This window comes from Podarcis gaigeae (genome assembly GCF_964106915.1).
Source record: "Podarcis gaigeae genome assembly, chromosome: 1".
Taxonomy (NCBI): Eukaryota; Metazoa; Chordata; class Lepidosauria; order Squamata; family Lacertidae; genus Podarcis; species Podarcis gaigeae.
The window spans coordinates 88201771-88227291 of NC_139678.1; the positions used below are offsets into that span (position 1 = coordinate 88201771).

Sequence of the window (25521 nt, forward strand, 5' to 3'; positions counted from 1 at the left end):
GGTGGCTTTGGAGACCTTGGATCTCTTGAGACCAAGATGGCGGCAGCGGCGTCTTGTGGCGGCCACGGGGGTCGCTTTCTGGCGTCCGGACTGTTCCGCAACCGGGTGGCCATCGTGACCGGCGGGGGCACCGGCATCGGCAAGGCCATCACCGCCGACCTGCTGCAGCTCGGTGGGCAAGGGGCAATCCGAAGGGGAAAGAACTAGAGGGAAGCCCCCGGGGACTCCCCCCAAATCGGGAGTGAACCAAGCGGGGTGCCCTCGCTGCGCGCACGCATGCACGCATTCACACGTCCCCTCGGGAGGAAATAGCGGGTTGGTGGTAGACTTGGGCTGCCCCGTGTCTTCTTGTTTTCAACAGGACTGGCAGGAATTCAACAGGTGTAGCCTCCCAGGGGCGTAGCTAGGGGGTTGCAGGCTGCCAAATTTTGCAGCACCAAGTGGCGTAGCGTGGGGGGTGCAGGGGGGGGCCGGCTGCACCGGGCGCAACATCTGGGGGTTAGGGTTAGGGGGCGCAAATTACTTGCCTTGCCCCGGGTGCTGACAACCCACGCTACGCCACTGGCAGCACCTGAAGTTTTCAAACCATATTCAGAGGCAGTCCTGCATATAACACATCACAGTAATCTAACCTAGAGGTTCCTAGAGCAGTTAGGCTACCCTAGTCCAGATAGGGCCCCCACTGGGCTACCAGCTAAAGCTGATGGAAGGCACTCCGTGGGACAGAGACCACCTGAGCCTCAAGTGACAGCAAAGGATCCAGAAATATTCACAGTATCCAAGCTGTGTACAGTACATGCTTCTTCAGAGGGAGAGTAACTCCTACTGTGTCTTGATAAGCTAGTTGTTTTATATATATTTATAATTATATTTATATCCCATCTTGTACTCAAGGAGCTCAAGGTGGTGTACAAACTTTTCTCCCTCTGCATTTTAGCCTTACAACAACCCTGTGAGGTAGGTTAGGCTGAGAGACAGTGCCTGGCCCAAGGTCACCCAGCGACCTTCATGGCTGCGTGGGAATTTGAACCCTGGTCTCCCTGGTCCTATTCCAGCGCTCTAACTACTGCACCACACTGGCTCATCATTCCCTTTGGCCCCCATCCTAGAGGATTAATGTCTCTTGTTAATCAGTGATATACCGGTATACTGTAATGTCAAATCCAGGAAGGCAGATAATTAACTCTGATTCTCTAAGCTCCACTTCTAACTGATGGATAACTGAGCTGTAGGGAAAGTGATTGGCAGTTTGAAAAAAAGCTGGCTATATCTGTGTGCTTTACATGGGTCACACCAGGGAATCAGGCCATGTCACTTGTGTGTTAAGTAGGGCAGGCACTAAAATACCAAACATCTGCTGCTGAAGATTCTGTACCTCATTTATGGCTTGAAAGATGAATGAAGTCATAAACTAAGGGTGGGCAACTTTTTGCCATTGAATGTTGTTTTACTAAAATACACCATATTTCGATTAACACATGGTGTGTGTAGAAGCAAAATCTGAAGCCAAGCCACAAATGATAGACCTCTTCATTTGTTCATCGAATGAAATGTCCATAAAATGTCCATCATTTGTCCATTCTGGTATAATTCAGAATGTAATAGCATGCTTTTGGAATGACTAGAATGTACTTTCTGTTTTGGATAACCTCTGACTCTCCCTGTCATCATGGCCAACTGCAGATATTCTATCATTTGGACCTGCCACTCATTTATCGTAGGTGTTTTATCACTTTTCCAGTTTCTTGCAATTAAGATCCTGGCTGCTACTGTCGTGTACATAAAAAGTGGTCTAATATCTTTTTAAATTTGTGGTGACATTATACCTAGGAGGAGGGTTTCAGGTTTTTTCTTAAATGAGAACTTAAATAATTTTTTAAAATTCATTATATAAATGTTACAGTGGTGCCCCGCAAGACGAATGCCTCGCCTCGCAAGACGAAAGGGTTTTCCATTTTTTTAGGCACTTCGCATGACGAATTTCCCTATGGGCTTGCTTCGCAAGAAGAAAGCCCATAGGGAAATCTCCGGGGACCTCTTTTAAATGCTGGCGGTGGGGAGCAAAGCCTTCCCCCCCCTCCGGCCTTCAGAAGAGGTCCAGGAAGGCCGGCGGGGGCCAAAAGGCTTTGCTCCCCACCGCCAGCATTTTAAAAGCAGTCCGGGATAGCAGGGAAGCGCTTCCCGCTATCCTGGACGGCTTTTGAAGGCAGGCGGGGGGAGCAAAGACTTTTGCTCCCCCGCCGGCCTTCAGAAGAGGTCCAGGACCTCTTCTGAAGGCGGGCGGGGGGTGAAAGTCTTTTCTCCCCCCTGCCTGCCTTCCCGGGAGAGCGGAGAAACGCAGCGTGTTTCTCCTCTGTCCCGGACTGCTTTTGAAGGGGGGGAGCAAAGACTTTCCGCTCTCCCGGGAAGGCAGGCACGGGGGAGCAAAGACCTTTGCCCCCCGCCCGCCTTCAGAAGAGGTCCTGGACAAAGGTCTTTGTCCCCCCTGCCTGCCTTCCCGGGGGCTTTTAAGAGCGGACGGCTTTTGAAGGCAGGCGGAGGGGAGCAAAGACTTTCGCCCCCCGCCAGCCTTCAGAAGAGGTCCAGGACCTCTTCTGAAGGCTGGCGGGGGGCAAAAGTCTTTGTCCCCCTGCCTGCCTTCCCGGGGGCTTTTAAATCGCCCCGGGACAGCGGAGAAGTCCTCCGCTGTCCCGGGGCGATTTTTAAATGCTGGCGGGCGGCAGCGAAGCCTTCGCTGCTGCCCGCCAGCATTTTAAAATGCTGTCCCGGGGTTTTTTAAAATGCTGGGGGTGGGAAGAAAAGCCCTTGTCGTCCCCCCTCAGCCTTCAGAAGAGGTAGGGGGACAGACTGTCCCGGACCTGGTCTGAAGGCGGTTTCCATAGGAACGCATTAATTGATTTTTAATGCATTCCTATGGGAAACCGTGCTTCGCAAGATGAAAAACTCGCAAGACGAAATAACTTGCGGAACGAATTAATTTCGTCTTGCGAGGCACCACTGTATTTCAAAATTCCTTAATGGCTGTGCATTCCCACCACATGTGCATATATCTGCACTTCTAGGTCAAGAAGTGATGGTGGGCGTGTTCTTTGTAATCCAAAGAGGTCTTGTTTCTGTTGTCGTTGGCACTACACTAATTTCATGTCTTATAATTCAAATTCTACCATTGTCTCGGGAAGTTTCTGTGAGATGGCTTTCCAGTTCAGTAGTGGGGGGGGGGTACAATTTGCAAGCTTAAATAACAATTTATAGAAGCATTTCAGGTATCTGACTTTGCAGACTTCCAGAACTGCCAGAAATGCTTGACAATCCAGAAAGCCATGATTGAAGATGGTTATCACAGTCCATGGACAGTGCCATTTGTTAAGCAAGAAACCTTGTTGCCTCTACTAAAAAGCAACCATGGGCATAGCCAGGATGGGGGGGGGGGCAGAACCATGTTATCTGTGACACAATTGGTCAGTTTATTAAGTATTTTATTTATTTACTTGATTTGGGGGCAGCTGCCCCCCCTGGCTATGCCTATGAATGCAAGACTATTAATGTCTAAAATGTATTTCCCCCCCCTTTTTTGACAGGTTGTAATGTAGTCATTGCCTCCCGCAAATTCGACAGATTAAAAGCTGCAGCGAACGAGCTAGCTGCCAAAATTCCATCCACAGTTTTTGCCCAGGTTACCCCTGTACAGTGCAACATTCGCAAAGAAGAGGAGGTAAAAACAAAATACTTTTGTGCTGTAGAGTGGACAACTAGTGTACTGGTTCACCGGAGAATACTTGGCTTGAGTGTATTACACACACACAAACACACAAAATTAGATTTATTATATTTCTGTGCCGCTCTTAATTCAAATGAATCCAAGAGCAGCTGGTAGTTCACAGTATTTTTCAAAGAGGTTGTTGTAAGAGTAATACTCTGTGATTGGAAAAGATTTACATCTTGCTGCATAATTGTCTTTAATGTTGTACGTCACTAATAACAGCCTCCTTTGCCAATGTTGAAATGACTTCTGAAGAATGTAGATTTTGCAGGCATTGAGAAATGTACACATGTCGGTGCTTGCATCTGGAGATTGGATCTAGACGCCAGCCACTTGGACTTAAGCAGTGCATCTGGAGTATTCCAAAGAAAAGGGGGAAAGGCCACTTATTTTTGGTGACTTTGTTTTATAAGGAAAACATGTAACCTGGCTGTTGCTTTGACTAAGATAAATTGTTGCTTTCCCTAAATCATTGTAGTTTTTTATTTTGTGTAGCTTAGAAGAGTCACCCAGTCTGATTATGAAAGTGGTAACACCCAGTTGTTTATGTTGTTAAGGTGTGTTGCTGGTTCTACTTTTAAAAAATAATTGGGGAAGGGCTTTGTAAAAGAGCAGTGGGAAGGGGAAAGTTAATGTTCCTTTTCACTAACTCTAAAGCGTTTTTTTGTGCATCTACTATCCTTTGTCACTATGAACCATTTTATTATTCAGACTGCAATGCACTATCTGGCTCTGTTCGAAACCTCAAGTGTATCTGGAATTATTTGTCTCACATTCATGAACAAACTTTTAAGATTCGGCTTTTGTCATAATTTCCTTTCTTTTTGCATATGCTTCTTGGTTTCCTAATCCATGGGTGGTGGTCACTATTTCTCCTGGTAATCCTTCAAAGCCCTTCTTGTTTGTAACCTGTCTTTTGGAGCTGGAGGAAGACATTTTCTCTGGGTTTTTTTTTGAGAGTTGAAGGCAGTAGGGTTGCAGATGCTTGTTTCTTTTGTCATGGTATTGCGGGTTTCCCAAACTTGGGTCTCCAGCAGTTTTTGGACTACAACTCTCATCATCCTTAGCTAGCAGGACCAGTGGCCAGGGATTATGGGAATTGTAGTCCAAAAACAGCCGGAGACCCAAATTTGGTAGTGCTTCAAAAATTACTAGATATTATAAGCAGTGTCACAGCTACTGGGGGGCTAGCCAGGTTTTTTGCCGCAGGTGAACACACCAGAGGGATGCCATTGAGGCTCCCAGCCTGTGTGTGTGTATACAAATGTGTGGAGTGCATGTGCTAAACTGCATCTTTGACCTGGGTTTTCACCCCTGTTTCAGGGAAAGGGCTGTAGCTCCTTGGGAAAGCATGTGTGCTTTGCATGCAAAAGATCCCATGTTCAATCTCCAACATCTCCAGGTTAGGCTGGGAAAGACTTGCAGTCCTGCAGATTCATGGCCAGTCAGCTGTAGGCATTGAGTTTTTATTTTGATTATATATTTTGTGGTTTTATATTTTGATTTTGCTCTGTGAACGGCCCTGATACCTCCAGGTATAGGGCGGTATATAAATTCAATAAACAACAACAGCAACTTTGTATAAGGAAGCCAGCTATGCTCTATGATTAATCAATGGTGTTAGAGCTGTCATATCACTTTCAAATTCTGCTTTTTCAATAGTAGTAGTAGTAATAATAATACTAATAGAACCATCTATTGTCAGTCTTCTGCCTTCATCTCCAAATAGTGTTCCTGCTACAAAAAATAGCCCTTCCTTGGTTCTATTTTAGTTCATTCTGCCTAAACCACTGCTTTCTCTTTCCATTTATTTCATAACTGGGCTTCTGGAGTGGCTGTTTCCCTGATCAGCAAAAGGAGATTCACGTAAAACATCTAGGGAATAACTTATTGAATGTGAGTTTCAGAGTCTTCATCTTTATCCTCAGGGGCCTCCTTGCTTTCTTTTTCATAAATAATTCTGCTTATTGGCACAGGGCTCCTGAATGCTGTGCAGTCTGCCAGTTTCCTTTGTTAAGAATACAGTGATGCTGCATTGTGCCCTCTTTGTCTCTTGGCTGTTCAGCATCCTGTAGCCACCAGTTCTACCAGGCTTGATTGTCTCTCCTGACATAAAGAACATAAAGCTATTGAATGCTGTCATGTGGAAAGATGACCTCAGTTCTCTTTTCTCTCCAGCTCACCCCACCCTCAGCACCAGAAGATTGTATCTGGGTTGTGATAAGATGGCAGTGATGAGAAGAGCTCCCTGTGATTATTTAATTGAACAGCCTTCAAGGAGTTGTTGCAACTAAAGGCCTTTGGACCAAAATCTGTAGATAATGTTACCTACTAGTAGTGAGGAAGCCATAGATTTCATAAGAAAACTCTTGGATCAGATACCAAATGCCTAGTATTCTGTTTCCAATAGTGGCCAGCTAAATACTTTTGGGAAGCTTGCAAACAAGCTACAAAGGTAGCAGCCCTTTCCTGTTTGTCTCCAACATCTGGTATTAGAAGTGGTTTCACTTAGGTATCACATCTATTAGGTATGAGGTTGATAGTTTTTGGTGGCTGGGGAAGCCTAGCCAGATGGGTGGGGTATAAATACTAATGATTAGCTATAATTATGATTAGCTATAAGATCACTAAACTAGTGAAAGCTTGGTGTTATTACATGTATTATTATAAAATTACTTGTGAAGTATGGAAAGAAAACACCATGCTTTCACTAGTTTAGTGATCTTATAGCTAATCATAATTAAATATCAAATTCTGCATATGAATTATTACATTCATCCAGTTTAAATTGCTTCAGTTTAATAACAATTCCTTTTGAAGAGGGTGCTGCTTCAACAGTGTACAAAGTCTGGTTGTATACATTGTTACAAGTCTCCAAAAACCCTGAAACAATAGCTTCCTCTTGGAGTGGAAGGGAGATCTCTTCCATGCATAAGTTTGACTTCTGAAAGGTACCCCTGACCATTAGGTCCAGTCACAGACGACTCGTCTCGCTCTATAAGCCGAGGGAGCCAGTGTTTGTCCGCAGACAGCTTCCGGGTCATGTGGGCAGCATGACCAAGCTGCTTCTGGCGAACCGGAGCAGCGCACGGAAACACCGTTTACCTTCCCGCCGGAGTGGTATCTATTTATCTACTTGCATTTTGACATTCTTTCGAACTGCTAGGGTGGCAGGAGCTGGGACTGAGCAACGGGAATTCACCCCATCGCGGGGATTCAAACCACCGACCTCCTGATCGGCAAGCCCTAGGCTCTGTGGTTTAGACCACAGTGCCACCCGTGCCACCCAATGGAATAAAGGTGTCAAAGTGTGCAGTACTGCAGCCCATGATGCTCTCTGAAATACTCCCTTTTTTTGCTAATGGGGGAAGGTTGAGTGATACTCTCTGGGCGATTTTTCTTCTTAAACAAAGCAATTTAGGCTGCAAGCCTAAACAAACTTACACAGGAGTAACTCCCATTGAGCTCGGTGAGGCTTCCTTCTGAGTAGTCATGTGAAGGATTACACTGCTCATGGTTTCATAGTCAAACATTTACTGAAGGGTCTTAACCATTAATATGGCTCTCCATAGTGAGCATGCAGTGCTTGCATAATTCCTTAATACTCTGTAAACAGCCCAGCCTTTTATCTGTACTTCTCATTCGGTGGCTATGAGTGGCTTTGCAGTATAATGTGATTGGACTCTGCTGCCTGGGAGTGTGTATGTGTGTGGATTTAAAGGTTTCTTGTAGCATGCTCTCTGAAGAGGCTGGATTTTCTTCTAAATGCACTGTTAAATCAGGGTTTTGTAATTGGTTGACTATCCAGACTGGTGCTGGGAAATGCATTCAGCTGTAGCTAATCATAATTAAATATCAAATCCTGTGTATGAGTTGCTGCATTCTTGTCTAGTGCTTGAGGGTTGTCTCCATAAATATTCTGTTGAGTGATCTACTTTTTTCATGTGCTACTTTATGGACTTTCCCTTTTGTATTTCTTGATTCCTCATTTTCCAGCTGGAGTTAATTGCTGTTTTACTTAATAGGGCTCTGATATTTGTTCTGTTACTCACCTATACTGATTTTTCTCTGGCTTTGCCATATACCTAGAATGTGTTATATGCTAATATGCAGCCTATTTATCTCCCTTCTTAAAACAAACTCCTGAACACACTCTGACCCCGTCCCTGCTGCCCCCTTATAGCCTCTTTTAATATAAGTAAAAACATGCCATTTTTAAATTTACCAGTACATAAGGTTCTTCCTCATCTCATTGTCTAAAGATCTCAAAGCTGTGTACAAAACTACAACCTAAAAAAATTGTTTGTATCCTTTTTCTATATTGTCTTTTTACTTTGTTTTCTTTTTATTTGTGTTGTGTATGAATTTGTGAAAATCTGAATAAAAATTTATTTTAAAAAAAATTAAAAAAATTTGAAACGGTATCATAAAACAGACATACAACAAAATCGGTAAAACAGTATGATTTAAAAAAGGAATTATGTAATATCAGGATCCAGTCTTATTCACTAGGGAAATCACAGACAAAACATATGCATTTACAAGTAATCTGAAACATCTGACGGATAATGCTTCACATATGGCAGATGGTAGGGAATTCCACAGTACAGAGATGATTATAGAAAAAGACAGTTTTGGGGTCACCATCCTGTGATATATTCTGGAGGGTATGTTTCCATGATTATCATTTCCTCAAATGATATACCAAAATGAAACATTTTAGTAATATATGGCTCTTGTTTTTCTAGAAGAGTCGCACACAATTTCTTGTCAACTTGAGCTAATTCAGCTGTTGATCTTTGTATTCAGATTCCCAGATTGCATGCCTTTTTTTAAAAGGAGTGCACAGGTATGAATTTATACCTATGATGTAACACCTGAAGCAGCCCTTAGCTGGGATCTAGTTGGACAAGGGTTTGTTCTGCAAATTGCCTAGTATTAGGCATCATTATAAACAAATATTACATATTTATAAAACTTCTTCTTACAAAAATGTAAGGATTTTTTCTTGCATTTTTGCAAGACTCCTGGTCTGATTCTCCACAAAATCTATGCTGAAAGAATTGTACCTGCTATACATGCCTTGCTAAATATTCAAGAATGGCATTTCGCCTTTCTTTGACGGGGTTGTATAGACTGTGACTCTGCCACTTCAGCAGAATGTTGCCATTACTTGTTTTGGGTAGCTGAAGATGCTGCTGGATTAGCATTTTTTCCATCTTTTGCTTGGCAGGGATCCAAGACCCTTGGATCCTTGTGAAGACCATGGGCACAGATAGCAGAAAGGGGACGCACAAACTGATTGGATGGGAAGAATAACTTCTGTGTGGCAATGCATTATTCTTTAAAGCACAGATATGTTTGCATTAAGGCAAGAAAGCAGCCTTATTTTTAATCCTCAATTTTTAAGAGCTTTTGCCAAATGCTCTGAAGGTCAGAGGCGAATTTGAAACTCGGGACACAGGTGGAGAGGTGGGAAGAAAACTGGTGCTATTGAATTAAGAGGAGAATGAAATCGCTTTTCCAAGTTTGCCCTAAAAAGAACTTTTCAATGGAGTTGAAAAGGGAAGAGCAACATGGAAGTTGGTCCATTAGAGCAAATGGGGCACTGCCCTACCACCTCAGAGTGCCATCAGTCAGCTCCCACCTGCATGCTTTCTTACTTACCGCTGGGCTTTAGTTTCATCTTCTGGGCTTTAGTTTCATCTTCTGATGGGAGGTGTAGTCTAAAACATCTACAGGGCACTAAGTTGAGCAAGGGTGGTCTAAAATCTCAGAAATGCTCACCCAGCTTCTCTCTGAACTCTGCTCTTCTATCTGTGCCAAGTGGGCCTTGCTTCCATTCTTTGGGAATGCATTAATTTGCATGCTGTTGTTTTCATTCATAAAATACAACAGATTGGTTGTCCTCCCTTGATGACCTTGGGAACTAGCAAGACCTGCCTGCTGGCAAAAGACTGTTTCATACAAGACTTAAATAGAATATTAAAGGCTGCTTGTTCATTCTATCAGTGCTGCCGCTGCACCATAAAGTCTCTACCTAACTAAGGTTTAGGTACATTTGAGGATGCATGTTTACTGCTTCCAGGATTAGATATAAAATAACTATTCTAATATCCTTTATTGCAGAAAAGCTCTTTTTATTCATTCTTTGCAGTATTATGCATGGCATTGTTAGGAATGTCATTTCATGTTGGGTTTGACAAGATGCTCATGTCAGTCAGCTGTTACTATATGTTAAATTTTGTAGGATCACACCAGTGGAAGTTCTCTGAGATATTCTATAATCTAGATCTAAAAGTCTATTTTTAGGAGGTTCCAGTGGACATTAGACCTCCGGCTGCAATGTTGTGATTTCTTTAGTGTTCACACTGTTTTACCAGCCCCTAACCTTCTTTTTGTAAGAGAAATATACAACATATACAAAATACAAAAAGAAACCACTACAAAACAACCAATTGTTTTTACTTAGGGCAAGCTTGAGTAATTAATGTAGAAATGACTAACGCTAAAAGGCTATTGTGTGCAGACTTATCACTCAACTTTTTTTACTATTGGTAGGTAGAGGCGCTGGTGAAATCAACATTGGACCTTCATGGGAGGATAGATTTCCTGGTCAACAATGGGGGAGGCCAGTTTCCTAGCCCAGCAGAAGCAATTAGTTCAAAAGGCTGGAATGCTGTGATTGAAACTAACTTGACTGGGACCTTCTACTGCTGTAAAGCAGGTGAGCACTTGGTGTACACAGGAAATAAGTAACTAAGCCATCAGAAGAATCGCCCCTCTTCTTTCCCCGTATAGCAGTTCAGTCTCTTTATTATTGCCATGGCATGTTCTTGCTCTGCTGTCCCCAGAAGCATTATAATCAGACATTCAGAGAACTTTAAGGTTCTTCCTGGGCTCAGCAGGTTATTAAAGGACTCCAGGCTAAGTTATCACTGCTAACTAGGTTTGGTTGAAAGTTGGGTTGCCAGGTCTGTTGAAGCTCAGACCCTGAGATGCCAGGAGGAGAGGTTGGGGGCTAAGAGAGTCTGGATGCTGCCTTAGGTTGGAGGTTGACAGACATGGGGCAGTGGTAGCAGGATGAAGCCTCTTGAGCCAATGATACAATAGCCTGCTGCCTTGATTTTTGGTCCTCAATCTGAAATTCTGTTTTCGTAGAATCTTAGAGTTGGAAGGGACCTAAGAGTCATCTAGTCCAACCCCCTGCAATGCAGGAATCTCAACTCATTTCCCCCTTCAAAGCCTGGGAAGAAGGCTGAAATCTGACATCCCCAGGTCAAACCATGAGACCTGACAAGTAGTTTCTCCCCCTGACAACTAGAGGTGGAAGAAGCAAGGGGATTCCTTGACTATTTTTTTTCCATGTCTGCAGATACCTACTGACTAGATGATAGATTTACATTTAAACACTGATGCTGTTTTTGGCACTAAGAAATAGTGGGTGACAGGTGAGATGGCAGTATCTTCCTTTAAGGCTCCAGAGCAGTTTTTTGTAGAAGGAAAGGAGGTGGGGGCTGGAACAAACACTGGATTGTCCAAAAGCACTGTCAGTTCTAGTTCTCCATACTTGCTTAGAAACATCGTGCCTGGGTCATCAGGCCTAACTAGTTGGAGCCATTTTCTTAGGCAGTAGTAGACGAATTGGTAGCTGCCTCACACTGAGTCAGACCTGGCGCAGCTAGTCTTGCCTGCACAATGACTAGCAGTGACTTTCCAGGATTTCACAAAGTAGACTTTCCTGGCCCTTTCTGGAAATGCCAGGGTTTGAACCTGAAACCTTCATGCAACAGATGCGCTGTCCCACTGAGCTGTGGTTTTGTGTTATACAGTACAGATAAATATCAATAGAGTTATAAGATGTGCATTCAGTTGTGGTTCTCAGGTGAATATTTGGATTTAATGTCATTGCTGCTTCCACCTCTGAGCAACATACGGCCCTGTTGATAGCAACTGGTTTTGTCAAGTTTTCTAAGGCTATGGAAATATGGCTTGAGACAGATTTCATTCCACTCATGTGTTTACTGTAATCTTTGCACACCATTTATCTGGCAATGTAAAAGCGTTCACAACCATTCTTCTGTGTCCACCCAGTGTACAATGCTTGGATGCAGGATCACGGAGGTGCTATTGTCAACATCGTGGCTGATATGTGGAAAGGGTTTCCTGGCATGTCGTAAGTCTGCTATCAGTATACAACTTTTCTTTTTCATTACGATACACAGTCCACTTGCTTTCACTTAAACTGCTGTCCTTCTGAGTAGTCGTGTGCATTTGAATGGTAAAATGAGATAGAACAGCTGATTCCCAATATTTAACATGCACATTCCTTGAGATTCCATTTTAACAGAAGTCTTTGAGGAATTTGGGACTAAATTGCCGGTGTTTATGATCCTCACTTATTGTCACCTGCAAGGCTTTCCTGAGAATGCTCTTGAAGAAAAAGTGGAATGCAGGAAGCAATCACAGACAAGAGGAGGCTGCATTTTTCTTAGGCCAACTAGAAAGCAGAGTCCCTCTGCTGGGACAGTGTGATGAGTCTAACTGAGGTCTGCCTATATAGCTGTGCATCTTTGCACATGCCTGTTTGTAATCCGCCATCTGACTGGGTTGCCCCAGCCACTCTGGGTAGCTTCCAACAAATATAAAAGCATAATAAAACATCAAACACTTCCCTATACAGGGCTGCCTTCAGACAGCCCCAGTGACATAACTTCTCATGCATTTGCAGTTTAGTTCAGGAGGACACACAGTGAAAGGACAGGTACCATACCGACTTCTGTTTTTGTACTGGAAGTTGTTTCTGCAAAGTTCCTACAGAAGACTGAGACGTCTGGAGGTGCAAAGTACAATTTTATTAACAACCTTGCACCGCAGAAGTCTGTCTTCTGTAAGCCTTGCTTTTTTCTCAGTCAATGCCTATACTCCTCTAACTTGTTGTTTATAATTTGATGAGTCATACAGAATGCTGTCAACATTATTGTGAGCTTTTCGTTGGGCTGGAATAATTGGACAAACACAAAATATTGAATTTTTTTTACTGCAAGCCTTCAGCCAGCCTTTGTTCATTGTTTGTGTTAGCACTGAGTTTGCAATTAAGCTTCTACAATGTCAAATATTGCTAACTTGACTGCCCTGTTCTGCTGAGATTTGTTTTGGATTTGTTTGATTGGATGACTACTTGTTAGAGTGTGAACCTAGTTAGACTTGCTAGGTATCACTATAGTTACTTCAAAGCATCCAGTCTTGATGGAGCTGCCACATACCCCATGTCTATTTATTGATGGAAGATAATATTGCCCTTTTAAAATTTCCTTCCCTCACAGACATAGTGGTGCAGCAAGAGCCGCAGTCGATAACCTGACCAAAAGCCTAGCCATCGAGTGGGCCCGCAGTGGAGTGAGAATTAACTCTGTTTCCCCGGTAGGTGACAGAAACATGTGACCAGACCAGCTTTGGTGCCCGTAAGGGAAGAGTCAAATAAGTACAAATTTGTAAAATGATCATTTAGTTTGGTTTAGCTGAGATAGAATAAGATAGTTCCCTACCATCACATGCGCATTTGGTCATAATTATTTGAGTCTACTAAGGGTTTTTGTAGTTAAACCTACTAACAGCATCCAGGGTTTGGGATGGGTCTTAGGATATGGAAACAGAGGATGAGACTTTCTTTCTTTCTTTCTTTCTTTCTTTCTTTCTTTCTTTCTTTCTTTCTTCTACAAATTTATAGGCTGCTTCACAGACTGAAGCTGCCAAAGCAAACTACAGCAGTATAGAAATGTGATAAAATGCAAGCTCCCAAAACAATTTCTATAAATATACAATGTATCTTCCTTGAATGACTGGGTCACACTTCGGGGAAAGCTGTCTTAAGCAAAAATGACTTTGGTACATGCCTAAATATCATGATACAACTCTTCACAGAGATTTAGTGGTTTATAAAAGATTCAAATAATAAGTGCCGTTAAGCCAAAGGGAGAGAGAACAATTTAGTTGAAAGGAATAGAAACTATGCTTTTGGTGCGTGTGCTTGGTTTTTTTTTTTTTAATATTTATCATCATTCTACCCTATCCTTCCTTCTGCTGGAGACCATTGGAAAGTACACATAATCAAGAAAATACAAATGGTTAAAAAAAGTTTTAAAACAGCCATGCAAACAATAATACCAATAAAACAATTTAAATACATTATACAGTGGATGAGGAATATTGGGCCGTCAGTCTCAGTTGCCATTAAAGTGTTTTTTTCTCAGAGTGAATCCTGCACCACACAAGAACAGAATGTTGCGTTGGGAATTGTGGCATATGCACAGCCCTATTTATTGAGGGAATTCTAAGCAAGTTAAAGAGCCAAGATTTTGAATAAGAGCTGGAATTTATTTTTATCCCACTCCCCAACCGTGTAGGTCTTAATGAGCACCTGCTTTTCAGTGTAGAGGGTTGAATGTTACTGTGTTAAGCATTATTAATGGAGTCTGACTGTGAGTCTGTCCTTTTCTTCATAGGGAGTGATATTTTCAGAAACTGCTGTTGCACATTACAAAGGTGGTGAAGAACTGTTTAAAAACTATGTCCGAAAAATTCCTGCCAAGAGATTAGGACTTCCTGAAGAGGTATTACAGTATTTCAACCTAAAAGTTACCTTTTGGCACTGAGGGTCTGATTGGTAGTGGCGCCCGCCCTGTGGAACACCTTCCCACCAGATGTCAAGGACATAAACAACTACCTTTAAGAAGACATCTGAAGGCAGCCCTGTTTAGGGAAGTTTTTAATGTTCCCAGAGTGGCTGGGGTGGCCTGGCAGGATGGGTGGAATATATGTAATTTTATTAATATATATAATATGTGTGTGTGTGTGTGTGTGTGAGAGAGAGAGAGAGAGAGAGAGAGAGAGAGAGAGAGAGATTCCCCCCCCTTACACAACATTTGCACAAAGTAGTGCAAATACCAGCCTTGCTGTGGGAGATGGTTTTCGGTGGTACTCCTGATCAACATGTGTGTGAACAGGGATAGGTCAGCAAGGGCCAAATACAGTCCTTCAGGCCTCTCATAGAATAACTAATGCCTTAAGGGGAAATGGTGCTATTGCATTGGAAAGAGGAATTTCATGACACTGGAAATAACACCCTAAATTTCAAAGAGTAAAATATTTGCAGATGCATACCACTAATATGTTCATACAAAAAATGTTTATTGGAGTACTCTTTAAAGGGCAAGCTATGTGCCTGGCATTATATAAACCTAAAATAGGTATCCTTATTATTCTATAATTATGTTGTATGTACCATCCACTCCATAGTAGGAGCAAACACCACATTGCAAGCCTGCTGGTTGAACTTGCAGAACTGTGGAATGTGCAGTTTATCATAGAACCTTGCCAGTTTTGAAGGTGATTTTTGAGTACTGTACTTTTAGAATGGATTGTTCTGCTGACATATCCAAGACAGCAAAGCATTGAAATGATATAATATTTATGGACAGTAAAATACCAAGCATTTTCTTTTTGACTTGAACATTTTGTATTTAGTAATATATTCCTGTGGGCCACTGGTCAGTAATCTTCTGTAATTGATCAGTAGTGACTTCTGCTCTAAGAATCACCTTCAAATAGGGAGCTAACAGGAACCCTTTTCAGAAATGTGCATTCAGTGGACGCATGCAAGGCTGGTGGCACTGTTGTGGTAACTGGCTCTGTGCCCACCCTACATGCTTATCACTGTGCATTGGCACCATGCTTTTGACATACAAATGCATACGTTTGCACATGTGTAGAGCAGAATCTATACACTACTGCCTTTGTTGTGATGAATGCATGAAGCCTTGCTTGCATTTTTGAAAAGTGCTATGGCATGGCAGGCATTGAACACCTGTAATTCACATAAGTAAATGTCTCAAATCTTTATAAGGTATCTCCCTTGGTGTGTTTCCTGCTGTCTCCGGCTGCCTCTTTTATCACTGGAGAAACTGTGAAGGTTGATGGTGGGCAGAGCATATATAGTTCCCCATGGGAAGTACCAGGTAAAAAAACCCCACTTTTTAAAAACTACTTTTTAACAAGTAGCTTGTTCAGTTATATGCCCACCCAGGGCCTGTTTAGATCTCTTACACTCTTTTGTGGAAATCAACACTTCAGTTTTATCATGGTTTATTGTCAGCTTTGCAGTAGCTTGATAATTTAGTTGTGAGTCTTTTTAGGTCCAGCCTGGGACTGTAGAGTAATACAGCTCACTGTAATAAAAGGATTTCTATACTAGCCAGTCTGAGCAAGTGGTGCTGTGAACCCTGAATGCTTTCATCCCTAAACTATATGCTCAACAGCCTTAACTTAAAGGTTCTAGTCTTAACCCTTGGCCACCTTAAATCTCATGACTTTGGAATGGGATTGGTAAAAACACTCTTGGGATTACCTCAACCTCAGTTATTGAATTGTCATATAGCTGTCTTATAAACAACAAGAAGCAACCTTTTTATAAAAATTATTTGAAGGATTTTAATAGACAACAAGGGGTACATACAGTGTCTCTGTTCTCAGTTCATAGAGTCCTTTCTATAGGTCAGTTACATTTGGTGTGAGATACTGCTGTCATAGAGATTATGAGGTGGAAGAAGTGAATGGGGGTAGAAAGGGGGTAATGATTTTTCATTATTTTGACAAACAACCCTTTACTTAACAATGTCACCTCTAGTTTTTCCCAGATCTTCATGTGTTGAATCCAAGGCTGACTAAAGATCTGTAGAAACATAGTTTGCCTTTTTGGTGTTTGGAAGATTTTTCAGCCGAAATGAACATAACTAATGCGTGGTCCATAGCTTTTTCTGCTAGGATCTCTTCCTACACATGTTGGAAAGACAGTGCTGTAATTTGGATCACTGTAAATATGTAATATGATAATTTTTGGAAAGAATTGGATAAAAGGGTGTTTGGAGAGCATTTCCTTTAGCCCAGTTCTTCCCCAACCTGGTATCACTATTTATTTTGGACTATAATTATCATTAGCCATGCTGGTGGGGACTGATGGAAATTGTAGCCCAAAATAACGGAAGGGCACAAGGTCGGGAAAGAGTGCTTTACACTTAAAGAAAGTTTTCTTTCTTTAAGAGAGCTGCTCATCGAGATCTAGCTGGGTTAAGGTGAGATGAAGCAGCCACTAGCTTTTGAAGGTAACTGTCTTATTGTATCCTTTCCCACAGATCATAATAGATGGCCACCTGCACCAGATGGAGATAATGCCAAAGCACTCAAGAAGATGCTTTCAGGAAAAGCTTTGTCAAAGCTGTAAAACAAAGAAATGGGGTTAGCCCCCTTCCATGCCTGTCAGTGGATAAATGCTGCCTTTCAGTAATTGACTGCAATCTTGAGGATCACAGCCCCACTGGGGTATCAAACCGTGCCTTAGTTTTCTTCTTATGATTCCTCTGAAGAAAGTCCTCCAGAACCAAACAACTGTCAACATCTGCTGCTGGCTTTGATGTAAAACGGTAAATGCATCTCTCATGACCTCTGCTTTTGCAATTTGCACTCTAAGCTCCGCTCACTAAATCACGTACATATGCTGCATTAACAAGGTGCTGAAGTGAATTACGGTCCAAGTTCTCTAGCTTGCTATCATCACAGCCTTTCTGATTGCCATGTATGTTGGTGCACAATAAACTGGTGGTTTGTATCTATGTTCAAAGTTGTGTTTTATCTTCAGTGGGAGTAGGCAGCATGGGTACTAACTGCCACTTGAAAACATCTTTAGGTAAAAAAGGTAAAGGTACCCCTGACCGCTAGGTCCAGTCGCAGACGATTCTGGGATTGCGGCGCTCATCTTGGCCGAGGGAGCCGGCGTACAGCTTCCGGGTCATGTGGCCAGCATGACTAAGCCGCTTCTGGTGAACCAGAGCAGCGCACGGAAATGCCATTCTCGCTGGAGTGGTACCTATTTATCTACTTGCACTTTGACATGCTTTTGAACTGCTAGGTTGGCATCTTTAGCCTGTACTATACTTTAAAAGTTCAGAGGTTCAGAAAGGGAAATGCCTTAATCTTGTACACATGGATAAAACAATGGCAAAGCTTCATTTTGTTCACATGTGTTACAAGATAGTTTATTTTTCTGAACTAGCACTGCTTGTCTTAGACAGCTTGATTTGCAAGCCTTCAGGCTGGTATGTGCCATAGCCATCATATTGACTTTATTCTAGTGATTAGAGAAGTTGTCCAGAAACATTCCCCGCCCCCAAAAAGGAGCTGAAGAGGAGAGGTGGCAGATGAAGAACTGAAATATGGATACTTCATTATCACTGCAATTACCAGAACCCAAGGGGAAGAAGAAAAATCATTAGAGCTATAAGGGGAAAGCTCATGTCCTTGCTTTTAATGAACTGTATTTTATATATTTATTTTGCCAAATAAAAAAGAAAATTAGCAAAATGTTATTCTTCCAGAGTGTAATACTTTGAAGGGGTAGTTTCAAAGCCAAGTTACTGCACAAATTTAAATGTTTAGTATCTAAACATTGGTTCTTGGGAGTCTTCATTTCCTCTAGGCGTTAGTGTAGTAGCAAAAAAAGGAATGGAATATCCTTGTCTTCCCTGATAACAGTGCATCTTCTTTTCATAATTGACTGCTGTTGTGACAATTAGGAAGTTTGCATCACCCTTTGCAAACACTGTTGAACAGCAGATATCTATCAGTTTACAAACAGTTTATGAACTGTCTTGTTAGCAAGGAAATACTCATTTATTTGAACATCCAAGTCGCTTTTGAAGTTCACCTGCACACCAGTGATGCCTTTTGATCAACTCAGCTGTGTACTATCCTTCACTGATAGACCAGATTTATAACCATAAAAGACAGTTAGTAGGTTACTGTATTTCTGGAAAACGTAATTAACAGATTGCCTTGGTGTAGGGCGGCTGCATTTAATTCAATCTCTAACGAGAACAAACATCAGCAACCTATTAAGGAACCCTTTAGTGACTCTTCTGTTATTTCCCTGCCTACTATGGCCCACAGTGCTTCAGGAAGGACTGGCTTGTTTGTCTTTCTTAAGCAGTCCAGAGAAGCTCCAAAAAGTGATAATGGGACCATTCATAATTGAAGACACGTGAGAGATCTTCACTTACGCTCTTTGCTGATAAAGCCAGATGCTGGAAAACAAGATGTCTTATGGGCTTACATACTACCTTCACTCCATTTTTTGCTTTGCTCTCTTGAATGTATATTGTGAAACACTTTTCTTACTATGGACTTCAGAATATGTTGCCCAGCATTGACATCTTGACCCTAAATGTCACTTTATTTCCTGTTTCATAGTGATGGAGGGTTTCTATCCTGGAGGTAATCATAGTTAAAACATTTGCTTTTATTTTTATTTTTCCATCCTGGATTAGATGCTGTTCTTGTGTTTGACACTGTGGTTCCGTTTAACTTCCAAACAGTATTGTTCATTTCTGTACAATGGGCCGGAAATCAACAATGCACAAAACACTTCCTTAAAAACAAACAATACAGGGAAACGCCATTTGTTATGTCTCCTTCACATGGGTTTATGCAAAGAAAACGTTTAACAGAAAGGTGTACATACATACATACATACATACATACATAAAACACAGTATATGGCTTACCAGCACTACCGCAGGTTCCCAGAATGGAAAAGACTGTGTTTCCAATTCCACCTAGTGACTAGCCAGATTATTACATTTCACCAATTTATAGATAGCTTAATATTCAAAATTTCTGCACCTTGTCCATAAACGTGTTTAAAAAATAACAATACAGAAAACAATAATACAGAAAACAAGCCAACTTTAAGCCATGCGAGTTCTGCTGGCATGTTGACCAGAGGAGGCTGCAAGGCGACATCCCTCGCCAGCACAGCATCCCTGCACGCACGCGCTCTCCCCAGGGCTACGAGCAGCTGTCGGTGGAGATCGAACCTGCGATCCGAGGGCGGGCAGAGAGGCAGGCAGGTACTGCCCCAGAGAGATCCACAAGGCGGCAGGGGAAGCTGCGCATGCTCCTTCTGATAATCGCTTTTCGCGTCACCGGCCACTGTGTGGCGAGCGTCGCTCGCGAGGTACGGAGAGCTCTGGCTTGTGCACCACAGAGATAAGAATATTAGAGAAGCCCATCATTAACGAGACGGATAATTTTAGGGTTCGCACAAGGGAATGTCAGTGGGGTCGGAAGCGAGCGCTGGCCATAGAATTCAGTGGAGAAACAGGATTTTTAGGAGGTGAAGCTGAGGTGAGAAGCAGGGCTGACTTTCCACTCAAGGCTGCCTGATGCAAAACACCCTTCATTTGCCTCCTCAAATCAGCCTGCCAGGCCAGCTCCAATATACAGTCGCTTGCAAAAGCATTATGTTTTTAAAACTCTAATTACTAAAATAAATATATTTAACAATATATACAAGAAATCGGGACGTGAACAAGGAAGAGTATGAAGTTCTGACTTTTCTACCTTGTTTGAGGAGAGCTTTAACTATATTAAAATTGTGGATTTCTCCATTGTTACAGGGAGAAAACATTTACAAATAACGCGGAAATTTCTTCCTAGTAAAATCCAGTTTTACAAATCCAGATCAATTTTAGAATGGAAATGCCAGTTAACTTCTTTGACTCCTGCGGCTTGCAGACTTGTGAGTTCCAATCCAAGAAGTTCTGTTTCTATATAGGAGTGCGTTTATCCTCAGTTGGTAGTTCTATGACACAAAGCATATGTATTTCGGTGGTGTATTTTTTTTTTAACCGTCTTAGAATCACCAAGACCTCCAGTGCCGCTCTGCACTCAGAGGAGATCATAGATGCCGGGGTTCCTTTTTATTTCCGCCCCCGACCGGCAGTTGGACGCTATGGGAAGAGGTGGTGGGCGTCCACAGACGTCACCGGAACTACAACTCCCATCATCCCTCATTATTGGCTATGCCGTCATGGGGCTTGCTGGGAGTTGTGGTCCTACGACTTTAACGGGTTACAAAAGCTATCCTTTCGGGAGACTCTTTCTCCGAGCGCGCTTCTTCAGGCCAGTCGCGAGCCCCTTTCCGAATAAAGTCTCCGTAGGGGGACGCGGCTCTTTCCCTCCTTCGTGCCATTTATTTATTTATTTATTTAGGCGCGACGTGCGTCGTGACGTTGAGACGTTCCGTCTTGTGTGTGTGTGTGTCTGTACGGGAGTCACGGGCTCCTGCGTGGGGGGAGGCGGAGCCTGAGGAGATCTTGAGGAGGAAAAAGAACAGGGGTTGCTTGTGAGGGGTGGGGGTGGGGGAAAAGGTCTGCTCGAATAGGAGACGGGCACCGGCTTGGGGTGGTGGGGGCTCCTTGCGCGCTTCGTTCCCTTCCCCCTCCGGCCCCCGGGTAGCGCAGGGGAGAGTGAGGGGGGCCGCTGCCTCATTGGGCACTTCCACCTCCACCCCCGGCTTTTTCTGTGGCTCTGTTCCCCTCCCCCCGCATCGACGTGCTACTTGCCCCCCTCCCTGCGGAGGGGGTGTTGCTGGGCCTGCTGTTCTCCCCCCCACCACTGATACCCGGTGAGGGGGTGAGAGTGGGTCTGGCCTCAGCTGAAAGCCAGGATCCTGGACCCCTCCGGTGTTCGAGGCCTGGAGCTGCCGGCTTCTGGGGGGGAGGGAACCCTTCGCCTCCCCCCCCCGCACTTCCTCGTCGCTGCCCCACAGGTAGGTAGTGTGTGTGCGCGCGCGTTCATGTCGCCTGCTCTGGTGTCTGAGGAGATGGGGAAAGGAGCCTCTTGCTCTTAGTGTAGGAGACCCCACCCCCTTTGGAGCTCATAGCCATGCATGTAACCTATATTTATTATATATGATATATTAGCTTTATTTCTAGTGGGTCACTTTTCCTAGTTGCGGTTGTAATTGGCAAAAGCCAGGTACCGAAAGTCTATGGGGATTCGGGGTTTGGGAGGACCCTTGAGTTGTCATTGAGGAAGAAAGGGGAGGAGTAAATTGTGGTTTCTTTCTATGCCATCCTGTGTGTGTGTCTACTCATAAGTCCCGCTATCAAGAGTGTGGCTCGGATTTTGGCATGTGTGTGTGTTTCTTTGGAAAGGAGGTGAGGTTTGTGAGTTCTCCAGACCATAAGGCTTGGTGTAAGCATACTTATTTGGGAATAAGTCACACTGTGTGTACATTTATCTGAGAATGGAAAAAAGGTTTTTATATAGCATCTTTTTGCTCTGCTACCACACATGCACACAAAGACACATCTCGAACAGAGGAATCTGGTTTCAACTGCAGGAATGAGGTATGGAGAGAGAGGAAATAAGCAAGAATCCACAAGATACTTGCAAAAGAGCATCAGGTAAGAAGTAGGCCACAGTTTAACACTGTGGTTCAAAGAACAGGATGTCAGCACAGATTAGGGTTGATGTTAAAATGAGATATTGATTTACTAGAAGTATAAAACGGGGTTTTAATCCTGATTTGGGATTTTATGGAGGAGTTGGTGCAGTTTTGGTGGTCATGTTGGCTAGTGACAAATTTCAGTGTGTAGTTGTGGAGTGTAGTTAGAGGTTATGGTCAAGTTGAGTGACTTCTACTGACAAGGAATATTTGGTGAATATGCTGTTTTTTATGTGTTGCGGCTTGTAACTTGTACTACCCTATTAATGTCATTTTACTTGAGTTCTTGATGTTGCGAATTTATGAGAATTGCCTATCAGGTATTTTCAAGAGGGAAAGTGAACAAAGAGCTCCTTTTGCCCTGAGTTGTGAAGTGTGGAAATACATGCAAGGAATTTAACTAGCTTCCGTTCTTACTTTGCAAACAAATTCTTCAGGGTTTGCCACAACATTGTTGGTTAGAAGATCAAAGCTGAAAGATGCTGACCACAACTTAGTGATATTTGTGTTTCATGCTTATTTTCTGTTGAATGGCTAAAAAGGCTAGTGGAAGTTCACTTTTGGAATAATGAATTTTCATAGAATACTGTATCTGTGCTCTCTCCACTCACAAATCCCCCTGGAATTCCCCACATTAACCCTTTTCATTCCCACTCTCCGCAACTGTTAAGCTCACTTTTCATTTTCCCAACCTCATTTCAGAAGTCACCTCTCCTATTCTGTAGACTTGCTTTGAATGCCTGTTTTCACCTTCATCCCCATATCCATGCCTCCCTCTCTTTTTGTGCAACCCCTGCACACAGACCACCCCCATAGTAACCTCCTGTATCTTCCTCCTCCAAATACATTGCATCCACTAACCATCCTTTTCACCTTCCATCCAGTTATGATGAAGCCACCATCCCCTCCTGGGAGAGCCTTTTATTCCTCTGCTTTCATCTTCATCCCAACTCCCATGCCTCCCACTCCCTCTTTCTTTGCAACTTCCTCTGCACCCATTTTCAACTTCACCCCTTTTTCTTACCTCCGCCTTCCTATTTTTTTTCTAACTCTGCCTTGCACACAGACCACCCACCAATTCCATGCCTTCTCTTCTCTCCTATTCTGTAGCCTCTTTTGCACATATACCCCATGCTGATATGCTTCTACATTTTTAAGAGGAATATAATTTTAAGAGCAAGTATGCTAGTTAGCTTGTGTTGATGGATGTTGTACATATATGGGTGTTTGCTTGTTAATAAAATATATCTTCTAAATTACTACATTGAATCTGTAACTTCATGGAACCAGAAATACATGGGACGAAACACATGAGAACAGAAATGCATTCTGTGAAGGTACTATTGAATATCTGAGGGCTCCACATTTTTATCTCTTTCACATGAGGCAGACCTGAGGGAGATGCTTAAAACAACCAATTTTCCCTTTTCAGTTTTCTCCCCTTCTTCCTGTACTCAAACAATGGCAGAAGTTTCAGTAAAGCAAGGATGTAAGAACACTGAGGGTTGTTGTTGTCTAAACCAATTTTAACAAGGAGAAATACAAGAGGTGGGTACAACACATAAGCTAATACCAAAAAGCTAACACAACAGAGCCTTCCCCAACTCTTTTCTCACTCTACTCAAACTCTATTTTCAACTGCCACTCCCCCCTTCAGTGCTGCAAATTTGTGACTATCAGTTGTAAATTTTAATTTAGGAACAAAATTCAGTTTCATGATCATAACAAGTTGAAAGATGTTGCTGTCAGGGCAGAAGCATATAGGATAAACAACTTAGCAATGTTTTTTGGGGGGAGGAAAAATAGTATTTTGATTCTTGCAATTCCTTGCCATGTTAACATTACAATATTAAAACATTACAAAAAGGGTTGTCATTCAGACTATTTTCAGCCCAAGTAAATGCTGATGCAGACTTCCTCTAGAAACTGTTAAATTGTGAAATGATTTAATTATCACCTTGGTAGAAAATGACACTTATAAAATAACTCGCAGAACACATTTAACTTGATGCCAGAAAGCAAAGAAGTGGTTAGCAACGTAGCTGTAAAGTTTTTTTGATGTAAAAAAAAGAGAGGTCTGTATAGCCAGAACCATTAAACCATTTATTAGCTGAACATTATTGCTCCCACCCTCTTGTACTCTGCATAACTTGCTACATTGGTTGGTATGTGAACTGAGCTATGTTCAAGGTGTTGTAATTGACAGATAAAGCCTTGAACTACTCAGGGCCAGGTTACCTGAAAGAACTGTTTGATCTCTTAGCTAATCAACCTGAAACCCTATTGGTGGTAGTGGATCCTAAAGATTATTTTAAGGCGGGGTGGAGAATCTGCAGTCCATGGACCTATTCTGGGCCACCAAGCCACTCAGTTTGGTCTTTGAGGCCATTTCAAGTGAACTCTGCCCAACTGTCCTACACATGATGTCATTATGATGTCAGGTGTGGGGTATGTAAGGGAACGGTTTGGCCAAAAGCACCTTGGCATACACTGCCAGTTGGCAGTGCCAGCAACACCCCTATTTTGCAATAGTTCCCAAGTGCCCAGCTACCAACTGGTTGTTGGGTGCTTGGTAGCTGCTGTACAGGGGGCTTTGCCAGCCCTGTGTTTGGTGCTCAGGTGTCAAGCCTAGAGCTTGCAAAGACTTTGGGCTAAGCTTCCGGTTTTGGCACTTGACAGTCATCTGCTGTCATTATGAAATCAGATGATTTATAGATGGATTGTCCCTCCCTTCTGTCAGAGTTGACTTGCAGGAGTGGAGGGTGATAAAGATATGGCCCATTTGGCCAAAAAGGTTCCTCACCATTTTTGAGTGATGAATTGGAAGGGGGCATTTTGTATGCTTGCTCCTGCCATTTGGAAGGCCCTTCCCTGTGCAATCTATCAGTTATCTGCTTGAAGCCACACCTTGTTCAGGCCTCTCCTGTCCCCTAACGCTGGACTCTGTCTCTTTGTATCTCTGTTTCCTGTATGTTTATGATGTTTATGTTCTTGTGTTTTATTGTTGTTTTTATTGATTTTATGCTGTCTTTTATTGTATATGTGTACTCTGCTTCAAATTTTTCTAACATTAAGCAGTCTATAATTTTTTCCCCCCAAATAAGATAAATAGTATGGGGCACTTTTTTCCTTACCTGTACCAAGAACAACTCTCAGTGATAATCTCCATACAGCCTTGCCAGCTAAATAGTGTTGGTGTTATGAAATTCTTGGCTTGCGAAGAGAGTAATACTTAAAATAAAATAAACAGTTTCAACTTAATGTGTGCAGTGCTGAAGACTACCCAAATCCATGAAAGTTTCTGCTTATCTTCAGTCTTAATTGTTTAGGCAGCAGACGGGTTTCAAAAGCGTTAGGAACAGAGGAATTTTGTAATTCAACACACATGTTCTTTCTGACCTTAAAATATCCAGATGTT

At 42.7% G+C, this 25521-nt stretch overlaps 2 protein-coding genes and 1 long non-coding RNA gene across 5 annotated transcripts in view; all 3 read left to right on the forward strand.

Annotated features, from left to right (window-relative positions):
* Positions 1-18175, forward strand: part of LOC310825777 — a 250870-nt gene extending 232695 nt beyond the window's left edge. The window contains exon 2 of the long non-coding RNA XR_014555532.1: positions 17738-18175. This is a non-coding gene — a long non-coding RNA (uncharacterized lncRNA). The remainder of the gene's footprint in view (positions 1-17737) is intronic.
* PECR (peroxisomal trans-2-enoyl-CoA reductase) lies at positions 3-17423 on the forward strand. Its single transcript, XM_083750717.1, has 8 exons — positions 3-172; positions 3579-3712; positions 10322-10487; positions 11855-11936; positions 13087-13183; positions 14266-14373; positions 15666-15777; positions 16951-17423. The coding sequence occupies exons 1-8, from the start codon at positions 37-39 to the stop codon at positions 17037-17039; spliced, it is 924 nt and encodes a 307-aa protein (XP_083606843.1). The 5' UTR covers positions 3-36; the 3' UTR covers positions 17040-17423.
* Positions 18176-20615: 2440 nt separating the features above from the next.
* MAP3K2 (mitogen-activated protein kinase kinase kinase 2) overlaps positions 20616-25521 on the forward strand; it is a 42116-nt gene continuing 37210 nt past the window's right edge. For 2 of the 3 annotated variants that reach the window (XR_014565302.1, XM_083742999.1), the window contains exon 1: positions 20616-21422. The gene's annotated coding sequence lies outside the window, so the exon portion shown is untranslated. Of the gene's footprint in view, positions 21545-25521 lie in introns of all 3 variants that reach the window. The other variant, XM_083743000.1, reaches the window with a different exon arrangement.